The sequence below is a fragment of the Amblyomma maculatum genome, chromosome 2 (genome assembly GCF_055883805.1).
Source record: "Amblyomma maculatum isolate TAMU_Amacu chromosome 2, ASM5588380v1, whole genome shotgun sequence".
NCBI classification, from domain to species: Eukaryota; Metazoa; Arthropoda; class Arachnida; order Ixodida; family Ixodidae; genus Amblyomma; species Amblyomma maculatum.
In genome coordinates this window covers 34,571,861-34,592,786 of record NC_139345.1, presented here as the reverse complement: position 1 = coordinate 34,592,786, position 20,926 = coordinate 34,571,861, and the positions used below count along the sequence as shown (strand labels likewise).

At 43.7% G+C, this 20,926-nt stretch overlaps 1 protein-coding gene across 2 annotated transcripts in view; it reads right to left on the bottom strand.

Annotated features, from left to right (window-relative positions):
- Positions 1-20,926, bottom strand: part of LOC146198332 (3'-5' RNA helicase YTHDC2-like) — a 67,972-nt gene that overhangs the window by 5,668 nt on the left and 41,378 nt on the right. The window contains exons 22-26 of one of the 2 annotated variants that reach the window (XM_084593773.1): positions 16,820-16,932; positions 15,342-15,574; positions 12,693-12,856; positions 9,994-10,217; positions 19-176 (exon numbers count right to left, since the gene is read on the bottom strand). In XM_084593773.1, coding sequence (XP_084449899.1) covers positions 19-176; positions 9,994-10,217; positions 12,693-12,856; positions 15,342-15,574; positions 16,820-16,932 — 892 coding nt within the window. The remainder of the gene's footprint in view (positions 1-18; positions 177-9,993; positions 10,218-12,692; positions 12,857-15,341; positions 15,575-16,819; positions 16,933-20,926) is intronic. The other variant, XM_084593774.1, reaches the window with a different exon arrangement.

The following is a 20,926-nucleotide window of genomic DNA, read 5'->3' as shown; positions in this document are numbered from 1 at the left end:
ATTGCTGCAAGCCCTTGCCTGTGCTTCCACGCAATAAAGTAGCAGCGGCCACCGGAGTTTCCATCGAGGTCATCTGTTGGCCAGCTGATGTTGGAGGCAGGTCCCTGGAGCACAGCGTAGCCCTGGAACTGCCCACTGCCTTGCACGGAGAATATCAGTACTACTTCCTTGCCCTCCTGGTTAAGAGAAGTGAAAGCAATTTGTGTACGGCAAGACAGCATGAAACAGCCTCTAACACAAACATAAAGATGACGTCAGCATGGGCCAACCTGTCTTTTTGCAAAAACACTTCATGCTCATTCCAACTGGTACGGCTTTTATCAAGTCCGGTACTGCACGTGGCTCACATTTTACTTGGAGGTTAAGGTGCCCCGAGCAAACTGCACCTGGATGTTACAGTGTGTGTGTTTTCAAAATTGCAGAGAAACCAATTTCTATGCGACCGTTATCAGCCCATAAACTGCACTCTTCCACAACATCTGCAATGACAGGAGCAAAAACAAAAGAAGATTCCATGTGAAACTGTGCCAATAGCAAGTTGCTTGAACGTCAAGCAATGCAGCCGCTTAGTGTCCACTGAATAACTACAGACTTTACTGGAAAGTACTGTGTACTTTTGAAAACACATCCCTCCTGCTAAGCCTCCAGAACAGACAAAAACTAATGTACAAAATTATCACATCTGCTTTTGCAGAAAGGAATACGACGTGTAAAGCCTTAATACTGATAGGTATGGTAAGGTGTTTAAATGGGGGTTAACGTCACAAAGCAAGATAGTTTACAACTTGCAGGGGATGCCAAAGAAGACGCCTCCAGCTTAATCAACCACTTGGAGATTCTTTAACACAAACTGACACCACACAGTACATGGGTGCCTTGCGTTTCTCCTCCCGTCAAAATGTGGTACTTGCGACTAACAGACCAGGGAAAATACTGCTGTTACAAGCGAGAAGCGGTTTTTGAGAATTACTGCCTGCATGCATATGCATTCTGGTCCCTGCAGGAAAGTTCACAGCAACGGCACATGCTGCAACTATAATTATCTGCCTTGAGAGGAATGCACTACAGAAAAGCCTTAATTCCACGTATTTCAACAAATCTGTGCGGTCTCATAATTTGTAATAAAAATTTGACCAAACAATTAGAAGTGGTAGCCTGAGCCAGCCAAGTTAATTTGGGTCAGGATGCCATGTGGAAATGCCTGATTCAAGTTTTGCTATAAAACAATAAAGTGAGGGCCCCTCGAAACCACACTAAAAAAAAAAAAGAAAAATAAAGAGCATTGCAGATGCTTGATATATTTAGATTTCTGCCAGCATTGTTACACATTTTTAATTTATTGCTTTAGGTTGCATGTGCAACACAATGCCATACCGCTAGGAATTCATTTGTATAGGATATTAATAAGACCCAAACTAGAATATTGTCACTTAGTGGTGACAAGGCCGTTGACACCAAAAGAAGACACAGGCTTGATGGTACTGAAATTAACTCTTTATTGGGCTGACCTGCGCCTGCAAAAGAACTAAGCAACTCGGCGGCGGCAATAGCAACAAACGTGCTCGTCGATCATCGAACAAAGAATGCCCGTCGCTCTCGTCAACGCTCAATTTAAAGGCTGCTGAGAACAATCTAGATAATGTCGCAATTGCTACCAGCACAAGCTGGAACATTGTAGAAAGACACACGAGTGGCCGGAATCTTCGGGACAGATCTCGGTGCATCTTGCGCCACAACGAAACTGATAAAGGTGTGACTTGCGACATCGAGCATTAACAAACAAAGAATACGGAACTGATATGCGATCCAGAATCAGTGTGATAAGGCCGCATGCCGGTGGCTGTTAAAAAACAACAAATACAGTTTTGAAGGTTTCGCGGCATTATGCATGCTCTATTTGGGATCCTGATCAAGTAACTTTAACAGTTTAGACTCCGTTCAGAACCGCGCCGCCCACTTTATTGTTTCTAATTTTTCACAAACTGCACGCGTATCTGCAATAAAATCAACCCTTGGTCTTCTTGTGCTTTCTCTGCGTCGTAAATATTTTCGCTTATGTCTTTTTCACCGAATTTATTACACTAATCCTATTCTCGAAGATCAGTTATTTCTTCCTCCTTCTTATATATCCTCACGCATTGATCACAGCCTCAAGGTAGGGATCCCGCACTGCCGAACCACACTTTGTTTGGATTCATTTATTCCTCGAACTGCGAATGGCTGGAACCACCTCCCTGCCTTCGTCACTGCCATCACCGATGTCGAAAATTTTAAGACTAAGGCTGATTTTGTATGCCCCTCCTCTCTGTAATGCCTCCGGGCCTTGAAAGCATTGAAAATAAATAAATAAAATAAATAAACCTTGATATAAAGAATATGAATACTGTAAGAAAGAAGATGATACAGCGCCGAAGCAAACAACAATGAAGACTGCTGGGTTCCTGGTCTATCGGCTGGCGCGCGCACTGGAAGCTCGGTCTGTCGTTCGGACGGGATTGTGCTTCGCTCTATGATCGTCTTGCGTAACCGGTCGCAGTTTCCAGTCCTCCGAACAACCTCCAATAAACCCCTCTTCAATACAGTCAAATCTCGTTACTATGAACACCCCATTAATAAGGTTTTCAAATGAACAATTTTTTAAAAATCCCCAGCAGACTTCTTATGTCTTCAATGTAAAAATATTTCAGAATTATGAATTTCATAATAGCGTATACTTCAGAATAATGTATGCATTTTATTTTTCCTTCTAAATACATATATATATATATAGAATATAGATATATAGATATATATTATTACGACGTTTATTTACACAGATGGTAGGATACGCTGGAGATTAGCACACCACAGCGGACAGACCCAGCTTCCTCGTCCTCTTCTGCTTATTTTGCCAAACCTCATCTTCCTTCAATAAGGACCGCGGGAAGCGCGTGACACTGCCCCCTTCGCAGATGATGCCCGCCGGGCGAGTCAAGGTTCGTCACGTTGATAGAAGGGCTTCATGCGGGCCACGTGGACTACTTGAGTCTTACAAGAACGACGCCCTTGGGTGGTCACGCGAGAGACTACGAAGTTTACTGCGCTGAGGCGTTCCAATACAACGAAAGGGCCAGTATAGTGGTGCAACAGTTTCTGGCACAAGCCGCGCTTACGCAACGGCGTCTAAAGCCACACCAAGTCACCAGGGACATAATTACCATCTTGATGACGCTTGTCGTAGCGTTGCTTGTAGCGTTCCTGGGAGGCTAGAGTGCGAAGTCTAGCGAGTCGACGAGCTTCTTCAGCCAAAGAGAGAGTATGCGCTAGTGAAGTTTCAGCAGGGAGTGAGAAAGGCAGAAACGTGTCCAAAGTGCTTCATGGAGGTCGTGCATAGAGAAGAAAAAACGGACTGTAGCCTGTCGTTTCGTGCTTAGCAGTGTTAAATGCGTATGTTATAAACGGAAGGACTTCATCCCAGTTTTTGTGGCGGGAGTCGACATACATTGCGAGCATATTGCTAAGCGTCCGATTGGTGCGTTCGGTAAGACCGTTTGTTTGTGGGTGGTAAGGAGTTGAATGGCGAAAATGGGATGAGCAGAGGCGAAGAAGTTCTTCTACAACTGCTGCTGTAAACTGTCGGCCACGATCGCTTATTAACACACGAAGAGGCCCATGTCGAAGAATGATGGACCGTAGGAGGAACGCCGAGACATCAGAAGCAGTGGCTGATGGTATAGCAGCAGTTTCACAGTACCGCGTAAGGTAGTCTACGCACACTATGACCCAGCGGTTTCCGTTGGAGGAACGGGGGAAACGGTCCTAGAAGATCAATTCCCGCCTGTTCGAATGGGGTTCGTGGTGGCGTTATAGGCTGAAGATGACCCGGCGGTGAGCAGGTTGGGTGCTTGAAACGCTGGCACTGGAGGCAGCTGGCCACATAACGTTGAGTAGTTTGACGCATCTTCGGCCAATAAAAACATTCCTTAGTCCTGTGCAATGTCCTTGCGAAACCCAAGTGTCCAGCTGTGGCATCGTCGTGCATTACCCGAAGAACCTGACACCTAAGACTTGTAGGAACTACCAGAAGAAGCCGCGCACCTACTGACGAGTAGTTCTTCCTGTATAGTACACCGTCACGAATGCAGAATGAGGTCGTAGGGTTCCGGGAACTTGCTGCCTCAAAAAGCGGCGCCAACTCGTTGTCGTGCCGCTGCGCAATCTTGAATTCACCAACATCAGGGAAACTTGTAGAGATAGCCGCTATATATTCATCCAAGACCTCATTGTCGCAATCAGTAGTTTCAAGTGGCAACCGTGATAAGCAGTCAGCATCACCGTGCTTACGACCACTCTTAAAAGACACAGTAAAATTGAATTCTTGAAGGCGCTAAGTCCACCGCGCAAGGCGTCCACATGGGTCACGAAGGTTTACAAGCCAACATAAGGAATGATGGTCCGTCACAATTTTAAATGCACATCCATAAAGATATGACCTAAACCGTTGCACACCGAATACAACAGCTAAGCATTCCTGTTCAGTTACTGTGTAATTACGTTCAGCCTTGCTCAAAGAACGGCTTGCATATGCAACGACATGTTCATCGCCATTGTGGCGCTGTATGAGCACAGCACCAATTCCAACTGCGCTGGCGTCAGTGTGAAGTTCTGTTGGAGCTGATAGACAGAAGTGGCGTAGTACTGGTCCTGATGTCAAAATGAACTTTAACTGACGAAAGGCGGAGTCACAATCGGCAGTCCACTTGAAAGGCATATCTTTTTGCAGAAGACAAGTAAGGGGATATGCTAGATCAGCAAACTTCGGAACAAAACGCCAAAAATAGGAGCAAAGCCCCAAAGAACTCCTGAGCTGTTTTAACGATTTCGGCGGTTTAAAACAAGTGACAGCTTCGATCTTTTTCGGATCAGGCCTGATTCCATCCTTGTCTATGAGATGTCCAAGTACCACAGTCTGGCGTTCTCCAAAATGACATTTCTTGGAATTGAGTACCAGACCAGCTTTCTCAATACACTCCAAGACAATCTCTAATCGACTGTTGTGTTCATGAAAAGCTGTCCCGAATATCACTACATCGTCCAAATAACACGTACAAATGTGCCATTTCAGCCCGCGCAAAACTGTATCCATGAATCTTTCGAACGTGGCTGGAGCGTTACATAATCCAAATGGCATCACATTAAATTCATACAGCCCGTCTGGGGTGATGGATGCCGTCTTTTCTTTATCTTCCGGGTGCATGGGGATCTGCCAATAGCCTGATCGCAGGTCAACTGAGGAAAAATAGGAGGCGGAATGTAAGCAATCAATGGCGTCATCAATACGTGGCAGGGGATACACGTCCTTCTTGGTAACAGTATTCAGACGTCGATAATCAACACAAAATCGCCATGTGCCATCTTTCTTTTTGACTCGAATCACAGGGGCAGCCCACGGGCTGGACGATTCCTGAATGATGCCCTTATGCAGCATGTCACGAACTTGTTCTTCGATTGTTTGGCGCTCTGATGGGGATACACGATAAGGCTTTTGGCGGATTGGATCAGCAGTTCCTGTATCGATTCGGTGCTGAGTACAGGAAATGGGAATCCGTGGTGGCGAGTCCCGAGAGAAATCGAAAGCCGCAGTATGTTTCGCCAGAACTTCCACTAAACTGTGACGGTCACTTGTTGGCAGGGATTTGTTAATCATGGCAAGAAATTTTGTCTCATCTTCTTCTGAGCATGCGGCAGGCTGGGAATTGTCTGTGCTAAGCACGGCCACTGATTTAAAAGTGTCTTCGTCAAAGTTGGCAAGTTTTAGACCACATGGTAATACAACAGGTTCGTTAGAGCAGTTAGTCGTCTACAAAGAAAAATGGCCATTCATGACTGAGATGATGCAGCGGGGAATCAGAATACTTTTCTTCGCGCAGTTGAGGGTGAGTGGTTCAACCACAGCGTCGAACGCATCAATGGCACAGCTGGAACTAACAACTCGTATAAACTCTGCTGACATTGCAGGAATGACTGTCTTCCGAAACCGAAAGCGTGCTAGGATGGGTCCGCGAATTTTCACGCAAAGCAGATTCAATTCGAGTGTTCACAGAAATGTCTGCATTGCGAAAGTCGAGAGTGGCCCCACATTGCTCCAGAAAATCGAGTCCAAGAATTACGTCATGCGTTGATCGAGTAAGTACTGCGAATTCAGTTCGGAATGTGTGGCCGGCGATAACAAGATTCACGGAACAGACTCCAAGTGGGTTAAGTGGTTCGCCACCAACACCACATAATGTTGTCGTACTATCCCAAGCAAACATAATTTTACGACCAAGGCAGTTTTTAAAAGCGAGACTTATAATAGAAATAGTTGCACCTGTGTCCAACAACGCCATAGCACGTACACCGTCCACAAACACTTCAATTCGGTTCTTTAACATCGAAACGAGCAGAGGCATGGGTAAGCTAGAATCATTTGTGACCTCACCTCCATCGGCCGCACTCACTAGTTTTCCGGAGGTGGCGACCATCGTCGGGGAGAAGGGGAGCGTGGTAGGCGCCGAGATGGTGGTGTCAGGCTACGGTCAGAGGCCGGTGATTCGTTTCCGTTCAACGCCATTCTGCGTTCTTGTCGGCTAGCTGTTGCTCTGTACTCATTCCGGCCAGGTGTTCTTCTATATGAATCATCATTGTCAGCAGGAAGCCTTGTACGGGAGTTCACCCACTGTCGGCGATACTGCTGATACGGATGACGGTTGCGGCTAAAGCGGGAAATGTGGCCGATTATTCCACAGGCATAACACACTGGCGGCTCACGTTCATTCGATGAATAAGGCTCATCGTCGCTTGTATTAAACGTTTCATGCTCTGGATGTGGTCGACGAGGAGGATGAGAGTGCTAGTTGTTGTAGACGTTGGTGGTGAGAGGCTGGATGTTCGGGCGATGAGCAGCAGAGCATCGGGTGTCCAAAGGAGACGTAACAGAGGGATCATAACAGGTAGAAGATGGGTACTTGTCTGACGAAGAGGTGCCACTGTAGACGGGTCTGACGTGGCCCCCAATATCTTGATGCCTCCGAAGCTCTTCGCGGACGATCTGGCGAATTGTATCTGCCAGGCTTGTCGTCTCGGGCACATCCACACTAGCGACAGTTGTCACATTAGGCAGCCGACCAAACTTCGGAATGATACGGCGTCGCTTCAAAGATTCAAACGTGCGGCAGTGTCGTGTTACATCAGCAGTGGTATTCAAATCGTCCTTGCAGATAAGAAAGTTGTACACGTCTTGCGCTATTCCTTTCAGGAGATGACCCACTCTGTCTTCCTCAGTCATCCGAGCATCAACTATTCTGCGCAGCTTGAGGACTTCTTCTAAGTTGTGCAGGTCTCCCCTGGTACTTGCGCTCGTTGAGCCAGAGTCTGTTCGGCGCTTTTTTTTCGAGCATCGGCATGACCAAATCCCATTCTCATTTCTTCCATGAAGCAATCCCAGGTGATAAGAGATGCTTCATGATTGTCAAACCATGTTAGCGCAGTTTCTTCAAGAAAAAATACCGCATTCGCCAACTTGGTAGTCGCATCCCAGCGGTTGTATTTGCTCACCCGATTGTAGTGGGTGAGTCAGTCATCCACGTCTTCCCCGGGCTTGCCATAGATGTGCCGGGGTTCCCGATAAGGCTGTGGGTGGTCGGATGAGCTGCTGGCGTGTGCTGCGTTGAACCATCTGCTTGCGCCATCTCCGTCCGAAGGGGGGGTAGCCCAGCAATTCTTCTGCTCCGGCGAAGTAGGAGAGGTTCCGTGGTGATCTGTAGCCCGCAAACTCCACCACACTTGTTACGACGCTTATTTACACAGATGGTAGGATACGCTGGAGATTAGCACACCACAGCGGACAGACCCAGCTTCCTCGTCCTCTTCTGCTTATTCCGCCAAACCTCATCTTCCTTCAATAAGGACCGCAGGAAGTGCGTGACAATATATATTCTATATATATAACAGCATCACAACTGTCACGTGAAACAAACCATCGTTTCTGGGTGTATGGTCTGTGGGCTGTAGCTATCATCACGAGCACATCTAGCGCCAGCTTCTAGAGCCACCACAAGGCTTTGGTTTAATATGCAGTAGCCAGCCAGCCTAGCCGTCCTGCATATTATTTTTTCTGTGTTGCGTGTCGTTCATCGGTCAATCTTTCGTGCCATTCACGCGTGCAGTTCTTTTCTTTTCTTTTCTTTTTTTTTTTTTTTTGCAGATTATGGTATTGCAAAGTTTGTGCGCATCTTACGATGACTGTAGCCAGCCAAGGTGCCAAAGAAATCGATGTAGAAAAAAAGCGAATCGGCTTCTGGAGACAGCTAGCATGGCCCCATCGACCGCCGCAATCCTTTTGAAAGACCAAGAAAAGGTTTTCAAACTTCAAAGAACACTGAAGATAAGACCATATCGAACTCTCATGTTTTGCACATGAACACAGTCCGTACCGTCAATGCTCGGTGCAATCACGCAGAAGAAAATAACTTAATTTAGTGAAACATTTTTATTTGATGTTTTGCTTGTCTACACACGTGCCTACTGCCAAGGTACGTCATTTTCATACCTAGGTTTGACGACTGGCTTATAATCACAGATTTTTCATTACAACGATATTTCAAAATAAACAATTTTTCGCGGTCCTACGAATTATTTGCTATATCAAACTCCTTAAATATTTTTGATAAACACATGTAATTTTCACCGCATATATCATACTTTGCTCTAGAACGAATACATCTACTTCCTTAGTGCCAAACGGAGCCCACTCATATGGCAGGCAGCAGGCTTTGCCACATTGCGCAATGAACTGGGGGTGGTGCAGCAAGTATTCACACAAAAGTTTGTGCTTTTATCTCGCACATGTCAACAGCGGCATGGAAGATGGTGATGTGGATAATAGCAACTAGGCAGCTAGCATGCATTGCGTCTCTTGCACCAATTGGCAGTGCCCCGAAAATCGCAACACGAATGCCTGTAGACTTGCAGTAACCACCATGCACCCATGTCTGCTCTCAAGGAGGTGGTGAAAACGGCGACAGTTTTCACTTTGATGCACCATTTTCTATGATGCACAACTGCAGTGTGCACAAATGCCCCTTGCTATCTGTACTGTTTGGGGAAGCCGACTTAACTAGAGTATTTTTTAAAGCCTTTGAAATCGCTGTGAGTATGTTCAAAAGTGTACTTAGACTGAGGAAAAAATCTCCGCATGCCTATTACTAGGCATTGCCAAAGTTGCCGTTGTTTCAGTGACTAAACCGCACTGCTTTTGCGTGCGTGTTTGATGCAATTTCATATTACAAATTTCAACCACATCAAACTATTTTACAATTTCTTATGTATTCATTATAGTGAGATTTTACAGCATGTACAGCTCATTGCAATGGTTTTTCAGCTGTGTCCAATTTTTTCATGCATTTGCCAATTTGAAAACCTGGTTAATTTGATCATTTTTTGAGGTACCAATCACTTCGAATTAATGAAGTTTTACTGTACTTTACATGCAGTAGAGAAAAAAGAACACTACAGGATAGTTACGAATGTGTACACAAATGCTTGCACATTAGCTGTGGTCAGAAAACAAAAGGTTTTGTAAGAAACAGGCCCGCCAACTAATGCCTCTGTGACATCTCTGCAGTGTCAAATTCTCCAGGTGAGTCATCGTAGCTGCAGAGGTCACATAAACATGCAGTGTTGCTATCGATGTGACAGCGTTTCGCATGCTGCCTAGGCTGCCCATATTAGCAGGTGCCCTGTACTGCTGATGTGCTAGCAATGTGAAGGAACTAAAGAAAGCGGACATACTAAATAAGAATCGCAGCCTTGATTGGTCACTGCCACAAGGCAGGGAAAAAAGCCTGAACACTTTTGTCTCTGAACTGTTCCAATAGCCTTGGAATTTTGCGTCTCTTTAAATCAGTGAAATGACCTCAAAGCAGCTTTCTCACTCAGCTAGCACACTATGCAGAAAGGCATGCAGCCGCCTACCCTGATAGCAGCCTGCAGCTTGCGATTAGTGCTGGGTCCCAAAGACCACAGGCCCGTGGAGACAGACACATCCACAGCCCGCTGGGTGCTGGCTTTGATGATGAAGTACCGATGCTGGCCGCTGACCATGTGCTTGGGGCTCATGCCACAGGGGCTGGGCTGGCCACTGCTTGCCGAGCGTAGGGAGGAGCAGTCTGACCGGTCGTCAGAGCGCCACGAACCGCCTGCATGCATGCACAGACATGCACCTCTAAGCAGAAAGAGCTAACGGTGCAGCAGCCACTAAAACTTCATGAAAATGAACAACACTTGCTTACAGAGCGCAGAATGACACAAAGGATGAAGAGAATGCAAGAATCTGCCTGTTACACACTCTAAATCCTTGGCACAGTTTTGTACAACATATTCCCTATGGATGATTTACAAACACAGTAGGCTAGGCCTGTACGAAAATAGTGGTTTTTGGCTTCTGGCTTGAAGCAAATACAAAGCAAATAAAAAGCAAATAGTATTTTCTTTGAATAATTTTGAATACAGTACTTTTGAAACTTTTTCCAAAACTCAAGGCCATTACACACAAAAAATGAAAAGTTTGAACTGAAGCTTTCATCATTCACTGATGTATAGACCCTTTGCAAAAATGGCAACTGGGAATTGAGGAAGCCAAACTACATGCAAAGCAGACATATCTTTCGGGGCCAAGACTCAATTGTGGGACCTCCAGTTGCTGGTTTTAATTACTGCTACGCAGTTGCTGTTCTTAAGCGGTGACTCCATGGGCACCTGCTGGACTTGCACGCCCCGTTTCTGTATGTCCAGTGCCACTACGCGTCAGGTGTCAAAAATGCCACCATTCTCCATGCGTGCCCTCTCCTGTCCGCTGCGTTGCATTTGATCAGCTAATAAACACAGAAGAGAGCAGCTGCAACAGTTGCAGTCAGCTCAGACTCATCTCACAGAATTCAACACGCATTGCTACGATGCACAGATGGTCAGGTATCGGTGTTGCATGCAATGCCTGTGGCAGACAGAAAGGCATGTGGCGTGCTGCTTTGGTTATGGCCATGCTGTGGAAAGGAAACGACAAGAGAGAGCCACATGGCTACCCTACCGGGCACCTTTGAAGCACTCGGAGGAGGATCGAAAGCAAAACCTAAAAAAAAAAGAAACTCAAAACTGGCAGCTGTTGTTACACACAGCGAGATAAAAAAAGAGTGCAAGAAAGAAAAAAAAAGAAAAGAGAACTAGACCAGTGCCACTTTGAAGCAGGAGAATGTGAGCTTGTCTTGTGCTTTTAGTCATCAGCTCCCTTCATGCATAGTGCAACAAATGATTTATTTGTGATTAATCTTTCTCTGGGAGGCTATTTTGTTCACTGTTCTGTGTAACAGATATCTGGACACAGCTAGCATGCTCACACATCTTTTAGGAGCACATATGCTAAGACACATTTCTAGTAAGTCTAACACATATTTTGGTCTCTTCTAACGGAGTCTAGTGTATGTTGCTAGACTGCTTGTATGTTGCCTGACAAGTCTTTTACCTATAAGTTTACAAACGGTAGCAATTTTCTGTACTGCAGTGAGACCTGTAACGATACTGTGGTGCTCGATGGGGCCTGGCCACTTATGCTTCATACAGAAACGTACAAGCTGTTTTTTTTTTCTTTTTTTTTTTTCCATGAGTTCGGGTTGTTTTTCCGTAACAGTAAACATAACTTAGTTTGGGAAGATAAGGAGCACTGATTTAGGCTCCACTCCAATCTGATATACAGGGCTGCCTACACATCTAGACATGCCTGAACACAGTCAACAGCTGAACAGCTACCAACTGAGAAGAAGTTAGGCACTGAATGCGTCAGTGACATGTCCGTCAGGTTTTCTGCAAGAGAATATAATTTTATGAATGGGATATAGTTTTGCCACGTGCAAGATAGCAGCACATGCATTATCACTGAATTATGTTTTCCTTCTTGTGGCGTCGGTGCTAATGCACGCGTGCGCCCTGCTCTGTTTGACCATTTCCATGTAGTAAAATTCAGTTGTGTTCCAGCGTCATCCTTGTGCACTCCTTTCTTGTCAACACATCCTCCTTTTGCTGGTTTTCCCCTCCAGCTACCAACTGTAAAGCCTGCCCCAGCTCTTAACCATGTCACATAACCAGTGTGTCTGCCAAATGCCAACTGCAGTGCATCTGAAACATGGCAATGTCACGCTGTTTCATGACATCGTGCACATCTACCACGTGCAAGAGTACCTGTCAACTTGGCCATGTTATGTGGTGTTGTGACATCACACACCCTGCCAACCAATCAGCACTCGACCATGTTATGTGACCTTGTGACAGCAATTACTTGACCAATTGGGGAATTTTGTGACACCATTAAAATCGCATTCCCTGGCATCGTCAAAATTTTTCTGCTGATGTGGATTCTAACACTATCGTGTTAATAACAGGTTGCTCTATGACATCCATACAAAGTTATTAGCTGTGTTAGAAGAGCAACATAAAAGTACCCTGCAACAAATTTTAAACAGTCACGCAATGCACATGACGCTGATCTTACTCAAAGTGCAGTTTTTAATGACCCCTCTCAGTGGCTATCGATTTGCATACCTAAAAGGGAACAGGTGGCATAGTATTTGAGTCCTGCATATTAAAGGCTAGTGCAAGGAACCGGAAGAGAACGGCACATTCACCTGTGTCTGAGAATCCCATGCCAAGCGGTGTTGCTGGAAGGCTGGCACCAGACCCTCTGCGGGATGATGGTGACGACCTGGAGCCATACTCCAAGGATCCACCGCGGCGCAAAGCACCGCGACGACCAGAAATGCCGTCCGCCACCCCTTGGCCTCCAGGGCTGCTATGGGCAAGGGCAGCACACCGTTAGTTACCGTTTATTAACAAGTAACTATAATGATGGAGTGTACAGTGGAGAGAGTGAAATTGTCGCTCTCAAACGAAAATTGATTTAAGAGTTAAATACTGCACATTTTAAATGGAATGCTTAGAGGCAAAAGAGAATAAAATTTGAGAGACACTTAGAGGCATGATGCGATGCAACGGCATTAATGGCTGCCATCTGTGGTCCCCTTGCAAATCCTTTTGTGTACATGCACTTTGTTACTTTGCCAGATCTATGCACTTTTGTGAATACTACTGAAACACACTGCAATGCTTGCACATGACAACATATTTAGAAGACACACAGACTTACATATGCCATATTGAGGGCAAAATCTGGTATGTGTCACCTTTTCACTTTTAAGCATTTTAGAGAAAAATTATGGGTATGCCTCTGGTAAGTGGAAGTTGGCAGGTAACATGGCCATGCAGTGATTGGTCGGCAGGTTGTGTGACATCATGAGATCACATGCCATGGCCAAGTCGGCACTAGCTGCAAAATTGGGATTCTCATATGAGTGGGGAGGGGCATGTTCATACAACTCACTTAAAGCTAGGCTTTGTATCTATGTAACGTGGCCTTTCGCATAATATGGTAGCCACTACTTGACTGTATGCTAACAGGTGAGTGAGGCAAGAATTAGGAGATCGGTAACTTGGCTAGTAGAAAAGTGCATGCACATGAACGAAGATCTGCAAGGGAGCCTCAGACAAGAGCTGTTAATGCTGATCTCAAGTGTCCTATCCGTTTTTGGAACAATTTTTCAACATTTCCAACAGTGCACACATAGCAAAATCATGAAATACCATTGTTGTAGCTTAGTTCGCATTTTAAATGTACAGACAACAATATTCCAGGTGTTCAATGGGTAAAAGTAAAGTGATGAAAATGGTTTCTGGTAGCTCATTAGGGATAATTTTTTAATTCAAACTTACAGCTAATTCGAGTATTTTTACTGGTTCCCCAAATGACATTTAAGGCCAGATTAACAATGTTAAACTGTAGTAAAAATTATATGCGAAGTGAATCATATTTTCAAATATGATTTAAGGCCAGATTAACAATGTTAAACTGTAGTAAAAATTATATGCGAAGTGAATCGTATTTTCAAATATGATTTACCTTGCACATAATTAAGCTAAAAGCAAATTCTTTGCCACAAAGCGAAGCTATCAAAAGAAGCAGATGTATTAAAATATTTCTTTTTATTTATCATGACTGTAAGAACTACCAGTCATTACATAAGGAAGGAGCAATCATGTACTAGTGGCACTTGTGGTAAACTCCTATGAACAATTCTTATAATATGATTCTATTCTGCGAATGAAATCTTATACGAGAGTTTGACTTAAAACTATGACTGTTCCAGAGCATATTTTGCTCTGAAATGTAAAGCTTGTTTAACTTTGTTTTGTTCGAAGAAAAAAAAAAAAAAGAAAAAGTATACTTTTAGACTGAAATTATCTTTTGATTTAACTTTCAGAAAAATTTTACATTTGGGTATATGTGAATTCAGAAATGCTATTTTTAATATCTTCCACAGTCACAATGGGTGGAAAGCTGGAAGATTTTATAGGCTTTATCTCATTTTTCTCAAGACAACTTTGGAGGATTATGCTGGTTTTCCCCTAGAACCATACTGTGTAAGCAAACAAAATTTTGTTCCAATAAATGCCTTTCACATGACAAAAACCGAGCTAGTTCATATGTATATATATATATTGCTGGTAGTTTTACGCCACCATGAAAGACAAGAAACATAACTCTATTTCTAGCTTAGAGTGGACAACACAGGTACTGGCTGTGCAACTTAACCATTTCTACTCTCATACAATGTTTCAGGACATTGCATGCAGTAGATTTAAACTCTTTCCCTACCGCGCCCATTGAGCATCGTTAGCCCGCTAACTATGACTTCGTGCACCGATTTTGAACACTTCCGCGACGCTCACGGACAAGATATGCTATCTAGTGTGTAGTCGGATAACTGAAGTTTAGGTTTTGATGCTGTTTACATTTTTCCCGCGAAGTGTCAATTTTTTAGCGCGCTCCGAACACGCGGAAACGTCTCGGTAGCATGCGAGAATGGCGGTATCCGCGTCAATGACGCGTGCTTCGAACTTAACAAATCTGACAAATTATTTCAGGATATTTGTATTTAAATGTCAAATAACCTTAATTATTCACTGCTGCTTAGCTACCTAGAATTTCATATTTGCATACTTTTGCTTTTGCTTTGCAAGTACAGCGACTTCAGAGTTTCAAATGTTTTAATGTTTATTATACTTCACTCAAATATTGTTGTACCGTAAATCATGGCACTAATCAACATGGATAAGTTCATTAACTTGAAGAATATTCACACAATGAATGTTAAGACCAGCCCTTAGCACTGCCTACACAAAAGCAGACTGCTACCCATGATGAGTAACCTAACCGATACCTGGCAGCTTGTTGAGACAATGCGCCATTGTCAGGGACAGAAGGCCGAGGCCGCTGTCCAATGCCCGAGGGTGGTCGTGGCAAGTTCAGGGCATCTTCTTCCGACGTGAGGACACCGACTACGGCCCGAATGACTGCATCATCCGCCTGTGACCACGGCCTAGCTGGAGCATGCATGCGTCGGAGAAACAGTGCCTGCAACTTCTGCCGCAGCTGCAGAGCCATGCGGCCTCCCTGTGGAGAACAAATGTCACAGTTGCACTGGTTGTCAGCCTGAGAAGACTTCAACGTCAAATGGTGGGGAGGACATGAAAATGAGAAAATTTGGCATTCGTATGTTTCACTGGAAGTCAGTAAAGAAGTGGCACCATAGTATGCACACTAAACCGATGCATGCTACAGATCCAAAGCTTATGTGCTTAAGATTTATTTGCCAATATTATAAACATGGCTTGAAAAAAAATGACTTTTCTACAGTAATATAAACCTTTGGCTTTAATAGTTGGAGGTGCGAGCGTTCCAAAGGTGTTCATGGTAAATGTTACCACAGTGTTTTAATGATTATGAACTAATTGAAATGCCAGGTCTTACCTTTCTCCTTTGCACGCGAGAATATCTGATTTAAAGAGATATTGAGGCAATGCCATCCGAATTTTATTCCCAGGAGGAAAAAAAAAAAAAAAAAAAAAAAAACATGTCTGGGCTTCAACAAAGTCCTCTGAAAAGATGCAGTGCCAAAATGAACGATACTCAGAAAGAGACTCCTGTCTGTCTCTTCCTGAGTGTAGTTTGTTTTGTTGCTATATCTTTTCAAAGGAACATGCACCAACTAGCCCTTCAGCGAGTATTATTGTTAAACAAAGTCAAACGGTTGGCTTTTCTAATAAACAAAACACCAAAGGTTAACTTTTTATAAGACTGTACAAAATTTATTACTGACAATCAAAATAGTTGGAAAACTCTAATGCTAACACATTAGAAACTATGAAATAAACAGTATGTGAACTGTGTAAATGTTTTGTGTTCTGAGAATGCACACAATGTAAGAAATCCATCTAAAAAATGAATTTGCTAATGTGGAAAAATAAGTCAGCAACAAAATGGTGAAGACATACTATTAAGCTATTTTGCAAAACATATTTTGCTACATTTGCTATTAGGCATAAAAAGGTGCACAAGTAGCAAGAAAAAAAATACTGAACTTGCCTCAAAAGAAGAAAATACCACCAGCAAGAGCACACTTTTGGAAAAAACAAAAAACAAAAAAACACCGAGCTTGAAATGTACACAATTGTGTACAAAACCCTTGAAAGAGTTATAAAAGGAAGGTTTTCTATTAAAGTGGTGTTTCCGCTGTGACATTGTGGTAATCTACTGTGACAGGTCAATTTAAATTTGTTCTTGGCATACATTTAAAGGTCTGTGCTAGCTCATTTTAAAGAAGCCACATAGGACAATAGAACTGTGGTCTGTTCTTGCCTCAGGCTCTGCCTTGAGAGAAATCCAGTCATCCAGCTTAAGCATGCACTTCTGAAGTTCACACTCCTCTTCCTCTTCACTGTCGCTGTCCTCCCCCAGACCAAGGGTCCTTGCTGGTCATGAAATTAGAACAAAAAAGAGAATGGCATGCCAACTTTTTAATGTAGCAAAAACCTAGAAACAAACGATCACTGAAAATATGATCAGTTGAAATAGTGATATTGAGTGTCGAAGGTTGGTTCATCTCCTACATTTAATAAATTAGAAGCTTCGCCTCTTTACCTTAACCTTGATCGATCACAGCCATGCAACCTAAAAATCACAGCCCGACGCTGTTTTCTGTCTGTAAGGTGCAAAAAAAGACCCCCAAGCAAGTTTCACATGCCATATTTTCATGCTTACAATGCTCATGATAGCTGCAGTGGCCAAACATGGGAACTAGATCACCAAAAGGTTGTCACAATTCTTTGAAGCTGTTAAGAAATTTATGCACATATGTTGCATCTGCAACAACGGGTCGTGCAGACACAAAGCTGATTTTATTCCAGCCAAAGAGGAAAAAAATGTGCAGATGGAGGAACTGAAAAACGCTTTTCTAACTTAGCAGCAAGAACAACTTTAAATTACAAAATATTCATGCTCAATGACAGCACCTGGCAAAATCAGAGCCTCTCTGAGAGCTACCTTGCATTATGACCATTTGCATATATTGTGCTGGATACTGCTACTGTGCATTTTGTGCGAACACGAGTGGCATTCAATTTTTGATTGTGCATTTTATTCTTTTTAATGATGCATAAGGCACTACCTATACAAGAAGCACCTAGTGGAATTCGCTTACTACCGGTAAATAATATATAACATTTTTTTCTCTCTTTGTTTCATATTCTGTTTCAACTGTTTCAACAGCTGGCTGATGGCTATGATGCCAAACTTTTTGTATAGGTCACGTAAGGAATGAAAAGGTGCAATATAATCGCTCCTGCATCATTCTGATTCACTACAAAGCTAAAGTAGGCCTTTGTCAAGAGCTGGAATCATAGTGAGTAAAGAAGCGACAATTATATCGGAGTTTTCTTCATGCCTCAAGTGACCTATAGAGAACACTGATGTCACAGCCTTCACTCGGCTTTTGGCGCATTTTCTGGTGTATAAATTGAGTTTTTTTCCCCTGAAAATGTCGTCAGAGCGTCTTATCCATCGGTACGACTTATGTATGGAAAAAATCCGGACCGCAGCAGCCACGTCCGATCCGCGTCAGAAAAGGTGTCTGTGCGCTGAACAAAGGTCAGTGCATGTTGAGAGACCCTTATTGTCAGAATTAATCCGGAGCCCACAACTACGACGTCGATCGTATCCCATATGTCACTTCGAGACGTTAAATCCAACTTATTTACAATTATTACATGGCAAAATACCGCGTTTTTGGCGCACGCATGCGCCGAGCCGGATCTTCTGTTTTGCGCAGTAAATGTATTTCGAAAAAAATCAAAAGTAATATCAAACATTTTTCGTAAAAATGAAATGCAGCCCATATGTTTTTATAAACAGTTTATTCCAATGGAGGAAAATGTGTTGCTCATTTAAAGATGGTAGCTACCCAGTAACAAGTTATAATTTTAGAACTGCTCCCGTTCGAGTCATTTCTGTTCGCCACGGCATCTTTATTGCATTGATCGCTGTAGCGGCTTCACGTTACGGACGCCTTCATGTCAATAAAACTTGTCAGCACCACCATGCGCGCTTCACGCCTATCGCATGGTGTCTTATTTCTCGCTAACCATAGAATCGTCCGCAAGCCAGAAAAATTACGACACGAAATTCAAGCATCGTGCAGTTGAATTTCCCGAGGAGCATGGGTACCGGGCTGCAGGAAGGCAGTTTGCGGTTAGCGGAAAGATTATCTGGGACTGGCGCAATGCTGCCATTGTGCTCCGCACAATGAAGTCGAAGTCGACCATGAAGGCCAGGCAATCGCCTAGTTGGCGTTGCATATTTCCCCTCGCTATTCCGGCCTCTCCTCCTCGCTATTTCCTTCTTATTTTTTTTCTCTCCGATAGTTTAGCTTAAAAGCCATCTCCAAGTGCATATACCATCTGTGTATCAAAATAAAACATTTTTGAAAAAGTACTGCTCAGACTTTGGACACTACAAGCAGTTGTGTGAGCATTGCGTATAAGGGGATATGGGCATACTCGGCGGCCGCTGCGAGCACATATTTTCGTTGAATTTTTGCGCAACATGATCCTCAACGAGTTTTCTGCCGAGTGAACAGGTGCGTCTCATAGACTGATGTGACTTATCTGTGTTTTTTGTGACAAAAATTGCAGACTGGAGGGGGTGCAACTTATAAAACGAAAAATGCAGTAAAGCCAAAGCCAAAACCTAAACAGGCGAAAGAAAATATTCAATTGTATATCCCCTTCAGGAACATAGAATCAGTTGGTGGTGAAGCCTACGGTATGAAGCGCTGCGTCCATGCCCATTTCTGTCCCAGTCCTTGTTCAACCTCTTACACTTCCTTTCAAGAAATCACACACCAATTCGCTCACCAGCAATCACATACCAAGTCGTCCACCAGTCGATTCTACAGCTCAAGCCTCTAGCCTAGCAGTCCTCCGGATATCCTACACCAAAAAACCATCCACCAGCCACCCACTCGTCCCACCCCTCGAGCCCAACAACTCAAACACATCCAAACCATCGACTCCTTTTCCCGCCCAACTTAACCCTTCAGAGAAGCATCATCCACTGCTCCATTCTAGGTTTTAGAAGAAGCACTTCCTACCTCCCCACCTGCCCCTACCCACCACAAAGCCTCCACCTACTAGAAGACCATGTAAAAGCATAATACAAAACCAATGGTGAAATAAGCTGTCCATTAGAAGCATCACAGGAGCCACCTAGACCTAGCTTGATTCATCAGTTAGCTTTAAACGCATGCTTGCTTTTGCACAAAGCATAGCTTGGCTGACATAGCTGTGGCATTTCCATAGTCTTGCTTCTTTTAAGGATGACTTTCAGTGACCAAATTTAATTATTACAAGTCATAATCAATAATGTGCTGTGACAGCTTTGCTGGAAGCAGTTTATTTTACCACAAACCACTCGGTACAGCAGACAGTGCTGCACCTGTCCACTGTTATATCACATACATATAATGTTATAACCAGTATTGGCATAGTATAAGTTGTTCAAAATGGCCAGAGTGACATTCACTATGTGAAACACTGCAATAGAAGGCTACAGCAATTTTGACCACATGAGGTCCTTTAATGTGAACTGACTTTGCCCAGTTCATGAGAACCCTGCTTTTAACTACCACTGAAATGCAGCTGCTGTGGCCAAGATCGAACCTACGTCTTAAAAATCGGAGGTCGATAACCCTAACAACTATGCCACTGCAGCAGGACAGAACAGGTATTTTTGTACGTAGGCTTGACTGTATTACTGTATATATAAATATGCAATGTCACTGTTTTTTGCCAACTGCTTCAGAAAACACCTTGCATTAGACAGTCGATCCTAGATATAGCAGAATATCAAACTCAAAGGGGATTGCAAAATAGCTCAGTATATCAATGTTTCGATATATAAAATATTGCAATAAATAATATGTACAACCTAGAGGTAAAACTATGGTACACCAACGCAAGGGTCGCATACTCTGCAGTAATATGCCATTTTGCAGGCAAACAGGCAGTGCGCCGCTCGCTGGGTGCCGCTAAGCCTAGCTCGCTTCACATCGAGACCGCCATGGCGTGGTCAATAATAATTGCACTTTTTGTCTTTAGTCTGGGTTTTGTCTGGGTTAGTCTGGTCTGTAAAGTCACACTGAATTTCAGTTCAACGTGACTTTACAGACCAAACTAACCTCTTCAGAATGTCCACATAAATGCCCAGGCTCCCTGTTGGGAAATCGGGCAGCTTTCACCCAGACATTATGCCCATTTTTGTAAGTTAATGGGCTCATCCTTCTTGGGAAATGATAAAAATTAAGGGGATTCTTTTGTGGACTCAAACTGCTTTAGCAAGATTTTCTGCTGGCATTCAGGCAGCTTTTGCTCATTCTACACTTCTTTTGAACGTTTACTACACTCACTGCCC